The 10,233-nt window shown below is 37.8% G+C and overlaps 1 protein-coding gene across 3 annotated transcripts in view; it reads right to left on the bottom strand.

The window, feature by feature from the left end:
• Positions 1 to 10,233, bottom strand: part of tjap1 (tight junction associated protein 1 (peripheral)) — a 96,384-nt gene that overhangs the window by 6,936 nt on the left and 79,215 nt on the right. For all 3 annotated transcript variants that reach the window (XM_057342582.1, XM_057342583.1, XM_057342584.1), the window contains 3 exons: positions 9,166 to 9,232; positions 1,345 to 1,452; positions 117 to 200 (listed from right to left, as the gene is read on the bottom strand). In XM_057342582.1, coding sequence (XP_057198565.1) covers positions 117 to 200; positions 1,345 to 1,452; positions 9,166 to 9,232 — 259 coding nt within the window. The remainder of the gene's footprint in view (positions 1 to 116; positions 201 to 1,344; positions 1,453 to 9,165; positions 9,233 to 10,233) is intronic.

Genomic DNA, 10,233 nt, shown 5'->3' with positions numbered 1-10,233 from the left:
ACGCAGGGGGTAAATGTGTATTACTTGTGAACTACAGGAGCTTTGATTTTGTGGCACCGTCTGCACACCCGGATTCCTTTTGAGCATTGCTATGAGGAACAGAAGCCATTACTTACATCAGCAAACTTGTGGTTCCTGAAATGTGACTTGTTGCACTTCAACAGCTGCACGGCCAAATTACAGTCCTGCCGATAGCGTTCCTGCATGAGGGAAAAGATACACAGTAACAACAAGGAAACGTATAAGGAGATATGAAATACACATTTTTCTATAAAAAAAGACACCGCGTACACACTAGCAGTCGAAACATATTAATCAAAAAGCTTTTGACTGGTACCACATAAATGAAAAAAGGACTTTTAACCAAAATTGCCCAAAAAGGGAATGATTCTCCTGACATGTTCCTCTGAGACAGGAGCTATGATTGATGTGCAGACTATCCGTCTAAGGAAACGAAGCACACGGTTTAAATACAGCGATACAGACAGATATCAGCTTCTCCAGTACTATAATTAGTTCCCTGCGGCACCATTTCAAACTACCTGCATTCTGACGATGTGTTATTCCTCGTGGGCTTACTTCAAATCTTAAAAACAAATCGTCAGAATACCAATCTGTCCTCTACGGTCCAGTCCAATATGTGGTAGATAACGCTTAAGGCTTGTAAAACCAATTAATATAAATGATATATAAAAATATATATACAAATGTAATTAATTTTTATACACAGTATAATCACCACCCCAAGTATGTTATGTAAACTATTTTGCATACAGTTAGTCATGAATAATCGTTTGACGGACCCAATTAAAATAATTTACTTCTTGCAAACAACTGCGATGAGCATATTGCGATATTTTAATACGTTTTGCATCTAGATAAATATAATGCAAGTAATTAGGCACCTGAATAAAAAGCGCTTTATTGTTTTTCTGCCTTTCTTGTAAAACAGTAAATTTAATAATTAATGATTAACAATAATAATTATACTATAAATACTACTGTGACTAACCAATACTGTTAGTTTAGCTGTGGCACCTTATTCATTTGATAAGCATCTCCTTAGTCATTTTCTCCTTTTTGTTCATTGGTGAATGTATAATATATTCACCAATAAAAAAAACGAGACAAAAATGACTAAGGAGATACTGTGCACCTTTGGAAGGCAGATATCATTGATTGGCTTGCAGACAGATGTAACAATAGGCTTCTATGGAAGCTTAGCACAGATCCTCTGCATGCAACTTTCAATTTTCAGCTCCAGTGGTCATCAATCCCAGAAACACCACAGCACTGACAACTCCAGTCCAAACACGTCTCAACCACACAAACACACAAACGTACGTTCAGTTCCTCCAGCTTATCGATAGTGTTTTTGGCATCCACCAGTTTATTTGTGAGCTCCACTATCTCCTGATCCATAGTCTTCTTGTCTCTTTCCACTTTACGGAGCTGTTGAGGAAAAAAGAGACGATGTTAAAATAAACTTTACACTGCAAACATAGTCAGAAGGAGTTTAACTTCTCGCTCAGTCATCAACAGCTATTCACACAAGGATTGCAAACAAAAACAGTCGACTTTTCCTTCAATTCTTATTTAATTGCTGATAAGGCAATAAACAGGAATCGGTGATCCGTAGAGCTTGGGAATGTGGCTGAGGCAAAGGAGATTAACTGCACATCCGATAAACCCAACCAATAAAGGAGCTGAGGATTCAAGAGTCATTTTGTTGAATCTTAGCGCAAATAAGCATCAGCGTCTTTCTCTCCGTCTCCAATTATTCTGCCCTCTAATAAACCAATGTTTAACAAAAGTGGGCTTAAAGGAACATTATTTGTTAATTGTAATGTTGTTTCCAACTGCAAACTGTATTTTTTTTCAGTGTAACATCAAAAGTCAAATCATGAAGAATTTTTACAGTTATCATTCACGTGCATCGTTCACATCTTTTGTCCGAGTTGAGACGAACAAAAAGATCAACTTTGGCCAGCCATGTTAACATGCCAAATGTCTCCTGTCTGACTTTGTGTCTTTCATTGCCGGGTGCGCGTGTTATACGAGGGCACTACACCTCCGCCGTGACGTGAAGGCCGAAATGTCTTAGTTCTGCAATTACTGAACAAAAGCTTTTGAAAAATCTTTCAAGAGAACACGATTACCCAAAGCTCTGCTACTCTAGATATACTTCAGCTCTGTCGATTCTTAAGAGATACGCTGAGGAACATCGAGACAAACTGTGACCCTTCATCTGGAAGTTGCCATGTCCATAACAAAGCAATTATCTTTATGGTCCCTGTTTGACTGAAGTGGACAATGTGGACCGATAAAAGAGAGATAGGGAGCCTATGAGCGCGATGCAGAGTCCACATAAAACTGGGGCAATGCAGCAGCCAGTATAATATAACGCACAGCATACACCAGACGACTGTCAGGCGATATCAGGGAACGGGGATAGAAAGAGGTAGAGAATGTGTTAAAAAAGGGTTCTAAGCTATAATAAATCATATACAAACCATCCAAAGTTGTAGTCGAGTGGTTAAAATACCAACAGTCGCTTATAGTAGATCACTCTAAAAGGTTTCGTGATTCAGTATATCTTTTATTCTAGATACTGTATTCACAGAATATACAGTATATAAGGTTATATAATATACAGTATAAGGTTATAAGGTTTTGTCCGAAAGGTACAGCGGTAAGATGGCATCATATTTGCATTGCATTTGATTTTAAAGGCGGCAATCCATTGCTGCTTATGATTTGCCATATGTGACTCCAGTCATCTCACTTTCGATTTAATCTGAATCGTAATGTTGTTTCAATGACGTACCCTCTGTAATCTTAGCTAATGGCCTTGTGGACATCGCTTACATTTGGAACAACCCTACAAATAGGGAGTCTTGAATTCACACATGCATATTTTGCATTGCAGCTATTCTTGGCATTTTCAAGGTTGTGCATTTTAACCACTTTGTCAAACATTTGATGACATCTATCCCACAATCCCCATGCACAGACACCGGCATGCCCACAGCCATCTACTGCAGGAAAAGAGGACAGGAGACAGATGCACTGAGTCATGGGAACGGTAACCACGGTGATACATGTGCATGTGCGGAGGGAAGAGATGGACAGAAGGAAAGGGATAGATAGAAATAGAACGAAAACGCAACTGCGTAGACCCAGGTTTGACTGATGGCAGCCTGATGAAGATGATGATGAATAGGATGATGGTGAAATACCCAAGTCACAAGGCAGCATGAGGGGAGGGGGAAGAGAGAGAAAGAGAGCGAGAGATTTCATTTAGAGTTCTTAGATTTGTAGGTTTCAACCTGTATTTCTGGAAGTATTAAGGCGGAGTGCAAAGAACAGAAAGAAAAACAGCCAAGAGAAATACAGTGGTTCACTCAGTTTGTCAGCAGTCAACAGAAGATACAGTACCCGACACGAAAACCAGACAATTCCAGTGTTATGGGTTTGACATTTTCAGTCAAAACTTGAAATCTCAGAGAATGGATTTATTACCAATATATTGAACCATCTGTTTATATTTTACTAAACCCCCGATAATAGAGTTCAGACATCAGAAAAATGTCAAGAGAAAAATGCATGCGTTATGGAGGTGACAATAAGGACGCTTTGTAGGATTTCTTTGAATTGTGCGAATTGTGAAAATGTGCAAACCAGAAGCATAACACCAAAAAAATGGAGAAGAGATGCCTCCTCACAGGCCACGAAATATTTATTTTATTTACATTTTTATGTCCCCATTTATGAGTCATACAGTTTGTACTGTAATGGATGTAATAATCCACTTACCTGACAGTGGAAAACTATGCTTAAAAAGTAGGGATGGGCGATATGGCCCTAAAACTCTATCACGATAATTATTTGTTGCGATAACGTTAAAAACGACGATATATCCATAATGTCATCCACCGCTGTTTTTTGCGTCAAGTGATAGTAGCTGCATGTAGTCTAGACCCTCAGAAAAACAAATATTATCAAAAAGTAAAACTTACCCCAAATCAAACAGCTCCTAAAATATACCTACAGTATTTTTGTAAATATAAAATATAATAGTGAGATTCGACTTCAAAAGGTTGTAGTAAAGAAAAGTTAAATGAACTAAAGCTCAATAAACACATCATGTCATACCTAAAACTGTATATATTCTATTGTTGGGTGGAAACGATCGATCGCATCACGCTGTCAATCACTCTCTCTTGAACTGTGTGAACCTTCTCTTCTCACAGCAACATACACTGAATCTGTCTATGACTCGCGCTACAGAAAGAGAACAGAAAAATACGGATAAAAGAAATCTAATGAAATAATCCATACTTTTATACGCTCATAAATGTATTTAAAATAACATAACACAAACTCGCATTTTGTACTGTATGTAAACAGGCAGCAGTGCTGTGTGCGCTGTGTCGCTATGAAAGCACATGTGGGCACGAGCTGCGCACGGGACGCTCCGTTCATCCTGTATATAACAGGCAAGAAATCATATTAAACAATTTGCGCAACCGCGCATAACATCTAACGAATGTTCAAATAAAGACTTTTATCCAAACTAAATGTTGTGGTGTAACATGACTATCAACGAATACTTAACAAACGAATTAAATAAAACGAAAGTGAAACTAAACATTAACTCGGATGCATCTACAGTGCCAAACACTAAACGAGATTTAGAGCTCGTCTTTTAGTGCAAACTCTTTCTCAGCTTCACGTCCACCCTCCCCTATACCCGTTTCGCTTCACACATGAGCTGTGAATGGGTCTCACAAAGAAATACGTCATAAACTAGAATTTATCGTTTATATCGCGGGAAGACTAATTCCTATCGTGTGGGGAATTTCTACCGGTATATCGCAAACGATATATTATCGCCCATCCCTATTTAAAAGTGCTTTAAAAACCTTGAGAGACTTCAGATGGGTATTTAAACCACCAACCATTGACCTATCTGACCTATCAGTATGAAAACATTTGGTAAAAACTAGATTTTTTTTCATCTTAAGGTTGACATTTGCATGGAATTGCTCAGGTTATTATTGGTAACCAAAAGCTATTATACACGAGAACTGTCAGTGAAAAATAATTGGTGTTTATTAAAAAATAAATGTGTACAAATGATAAAAATGGCTTTAGTTTCCACATTTTTAATGAATTCCGGGTGGTATGATTTAATTCATGTGTCACGCTTGACTTTAGACTAATGTTTTATTCTGTCAAAAAGAAGCATGCAATTAAACTAGAGGCAGCTGTCAGATTTATATGTAAAAGAAACAAAACACTGTTTGCTTTTGTTTCATTTTCTGTGTGTTGTGAGTGTTGTCAAATGTAGGGATGCACCGAATCTAACATTCTTGGCCGAAGCCGAAGCCGAACATGATGTGAAACACTTGGCCGAAGGCCGAATAATACCGAACACCGAACATGGTTTTTGCATTTCTTCTATTTATTAAGCTATTTTTTTCACTATTGCACAAACTGAATAGTCAAAATTTGCTTTTAAAAATTTGTCTTGCTTTTCAATAAAATACAATACAACTTAATATAAAATTGAGCAAAACAAAATACATTAAAACAAAAAATTTAATAGCCTATATTAATTAGGCCTATAACTGACTGGTAAAAGAATGTAATGTAAGTTACTCTGTACCCCTACAACAAAACAGTTCATTAAAAAGTGTCATTCCACATTAGGCCTATAAACTAAAAATACGAATAAACTAAAACTGTTGGATTATTATAGGCTACATTGCAAAATGATTTTAAGAAAAAAAAACATCGAACGCAAGCAATTCTGACTGATGCTGAATGACAACCATATCAGTTCACGTCTCTCCTCCAAACTCCGCCCACAGAAGCTGACTGTTCTCTGGTGCACTCGTGGCCGGGATGCACAGAACATACTTTGACAAGTTGTTTAGTACAGGGAACTGTGTGCGCGCGACCACTGTATGATGTCAAAGGATGTCGCGAGAGGCGGGGCTACTGTCAGACAGCCCGCTCCCGTCTGAAGTACACAAGTTACCGACCGGTAAAGACGCTTTCATTCGGAAATTTACTTCCGTGCGGCAAGTCCCGTGCTGTGTCTTTCTCTGACACCTTAAAATGCTCCACACACACACTGCCAAAATGTTTTCGGCAGTAATAAAGCGCACGTCTCTCTCTCTCTCTCTCTCTGCGCTGGTTGCTAGTTGATCGTTTCTCGAGTCATGTTCGGTAAAATTTATTCGGCCATTTCACATATTCGGCCGAATACCGAACATGCGTTTTTTGCTATTTTCGGCCGAATATATTCGGTGGCCGAACATTCGGTGCATCCCTAGTCAAATGCATATGGCAGTGCTATAATAAAAACAAGAACTAACACTGAAACAAAAAAAAGAAAACTAAGTACTAACCGTGCAAAAGTACCAAGAACTATGACAGGTTGACATGAATTAAAATTAAAGAGTAAAAACTAAGTGAAACAAAAAGAGCAGGTTTTAAAACTATAATAATAATCTAGAATTTTGTCTGCGAGTTCTGCGCAGTCCACACAATAACTGCTAAACAGGTGTTTCATCCAATCAGAATCCAGAACCTGAACTGTCCGTTTTATAATAGTCTTTCAGAAAACGCTGTTGTAAATGTTAAACACAGATTTCCTGTACGCTGATTGTATTTGGAGAGATGAAGCTGATAAAACTGGGATGGTGTCCTGAGAACACTGTATGAGGAGGAACAGGACGGCAGGGATAATCCCCGCTACCAGAGATTACAGACAAGAATTTCACCTGTGATTGGTAAAGCTGGTAAAGCGGGGGTCATGAGATTTCGGCATGAAGGCGCCACTGGAATTTAATTGAAAACACACACAATTCTTTATGAGCTAAAGCTGTCCTCTTACACGCATGCGGCGGTCGGATATGATTAAGAGTCTGTGTCTCATTCTGAAATCCACCATCTAAAGTTTCCCAGTCATGTTAAATTACTCTCGAGATAATTTCACAAGCCACCAAAGAATGATAAGAGATTCCTAAAACAACTTATTATAGATGCGTGTTTGATTAAATTTTTATCTGAGGGGAACTGAAGCAGGGCCGAGTCTGGGGAAAATTTAGATTCATACCGCCTCCAACAGCGCTTTAATAAAATATGCAACCCTTTAACAATTTATTCCAACAACCAGTTACGAAAAATATTTTGATCAATGTTTGATAAATGACGCTCTGTTTGGGTGATGTTCGAATCGCGTTTAAATAATCTTTAAATTACATATTCGTCCTAAGTGAATGTCTGATGAAGGCCGCCGTGTACGACAGATATGATGGTGTTTTTGCAGTTTAACAAACAGCAAAAGAGGTTTAAAGGGATAGTTCACCCAATAATGAAAATTCTGTCATCATTTACTCACCCTCAGGTTGTTCCAAACCTGTATAAATGTCTTTATTCTGCTAAACACAAAGGAAGATATTTGGAAGAATGTCAGTAACCAAACAGATCTCATCCCCCATTTACTGCTATAGTAGGGAAAATAAATACTATGGGAGTCAATGGGGGGTGAGATATGTTTGTTACTGACATTCTTCCAAATATCTTCCTTTGTGTTTAACAGAACAAAGATATTTATACAGGTTTGGAACAACATGAGGGTGAGTAAATGATGACAAAATTTTCATTATTGGGTGAACTATCCCTTTAAGGACATTTTCGTATTTGATTCGATCAGCTTTGATGATGTTCTTTGTTCTGTTTTTCAGAGGATTGTTCCAGGATTTTTTTACCCTTGTAGGTGTTTAGTAGAAAAACTGGTAAGAAAGGAAATTCTCATCAATTCAAATCTTACAAAGAAAAAACCATGCTGAGTTAAGCCCTTAACCGTGACCATCACAACCAGAGCGGCCATTCAGAACGCTGCATGTGTTTGTTTATTGAACAGAAGAAAACATCAATGGCAGATCAATCCTTTTTAAAGGGGAATGGGGGGGTGGGTTGCTTTGATTTAATGGGACTGAATTTTAAACAGACCTCAGCTAACAACGACACACAGCAGTATAACAACACTCAAATATTAACATAAGCACAGTCAGTTTATTCTTATAATGTTTCATGCTTGTGGGTATATTGCTTTCATTGTTCAGTGCATTTTTGTCTTTTTAATATACTGATATTTTTAATACAAATTGACATGCGATTGGCAAGCTGTCAGTGGAACTCACTTGTACATTGATAGTATATTATCTTAGTACTGCGGTAATGTGTGGCAAGATTAAAGTCCCCATGTAGTGAAAATAAATGTCTTTCGCTAAAAAAATTCAATATGTTGCAAGACAAACCTTGTGCGAATTCATCAGTCAACACCATTGAAGTATTTTCTCCTTAAAATTTTACTATAGATAAAAATGCTGATTGAATCCACCTCTGTTCTCACAATTATGTTGTAACCAATCACAACATACAGCTGACCGAGTGGATCAGGTAGTGCGAACTGGTGTGACTGAGTGAAGGCGGAGACTAAATACATTTACATTTATTCATTTGGCAGACGATTTATCCAAAGCATATAAAATACAGCAAGGGTGTTGTTACATTCGATCTTAGAAAAATCTAAGATGTGTTTTACAGGATTAAATTATCGACTACAGGGGGACTTTAATTCCAATCGTGACGTTCTCCAATAACTCTGCATGGCTGATATGAGTTCACACATTTACTTGATTTTCTATAACTATAACAAAATCATGGGTGTCAATGTTGATATGCATTCTCAAGCATTTTTTGAACATTCACAAAAGTGAAAATCAGGTGTAATATGCAAAAGAAACAAAAAAACAGTAGACTAGAAATCTACTGCTTTCCATAAGATTCCGCAGCATGCATTGAATGGATAGTAGCTACTTCATCTAATTCATTACATACTTTCACTGTTTGCAATTTTAGGCATAAGGTGTGTTACATGTGACATATGAAGATAAGTGTAACTGGTTTATTAGTCCCTGGAGAATTCAGCAAAGCAGAGAGATCCTCAATTAGTGCTCATCACTGAGACAAACTAACTGAGCATTGCACCATCAGAGCACTCAAAATAAACAACGGCAACAAAAGTCAAAAGGGTTAAAGACAGTAGGTTTAGAAAGTGAAGATGAAGTGGATGTTAAAGATTACCAGGGCGTGAAGTTTCTCCTCCAGGTCCTGATTAGCTCTCTGAGATGCGGTGTAGCTGTTCTGAAGTCTGTGGGAAAATCAAAACAAAAGCCTTTTTAAAACTATGAAAATACATAAGGTACAGGTCATCCTGATGCTGTGAGAGGTAATGAGACAACACCAAACAACGCAGGAAAACACGACAGAAATTCTGTGCTGTGCTGGGAAACTTTATTGCATCCCATGATACCGGTCCAGTTCTGCAATGTGTGCCGGGACTCAAAAATCTTTACAAGTTATAGCTCATATTTCAAGCACAAAGTTGTAAGAGTGCCAGTCTGATGTTACAGCAAAGACATGAAATCCTCAAGAGGTCAGAACGCCAATGCAGATTACAGAAGAAGTCAGAAGAGGCACTTAAGAAACAGATATTTTCATCACGAAGAGCCATTCAATTTCTCCTTCATCCGCAAGTCTTTTGAATGGGAAATTTCAAGTTAGATGAAATAGCTTTGCAGGAAACAAAGACAGTTTTTACATTGGGGTCAATTTGAGTTTACGTATTTCCAAACATTTATAGTTTTTACAGCATAATGGTAGTACATTAGGCATTGAATGTTCACCTCAAAATGTTTGTTAGCTTTACAAGACACATTTATTAAAGTGCATATTCAGTCACCATCGAACAAAATAATAGAGATAATCTGTTGCCTTTTAATACCGTGGTACACCTACTTCTGAATGTATATCAATGGGCTGTTTACTGTTGCCAAAAAATGTTGTGTTTTAAAGGTCCAGTGTACGAAATTTAATGGCATCTAGCGGTGAGGTTGTGAATTGCAACCAATGGCTGACTCCACCCCTCACCCCTCCCTTTTGAAGCACTACGGTGGCTGACACAGAACTAAGATGTCGTCACGTTTTCGCTTCTTTGCTGAAGGAGATAACATATTTATAAAATGTGCTCTGTAGGGCAGTTTGTCTATTTAGAGCTACTGTAGAAACAACATGGTGAATTCCATGCAAGGTGTATGTAGATAGAAATAGCTCATTCTAAGGTTATAAAAACATAACGCTTCATTATATAAG

The sequence above is a fragment of the Triplophysa rosa genome, linkage group LG9, assembly GCF_024868665.1.
Source record: "Triplophysa rosa linkage group LG9, Trosa_1v2, whole genome shotgun sequence".
NCBI classification, from domain to species: Eukaryota; Metazoa; Chordata; class Actinopteri; order Cypriniformes; family Nemacheilidae; genus Triplophysa; species Triplophysa rosa.
This window is presented reverse-complemented; position numbering and strand designations above follow the sequence as displayed.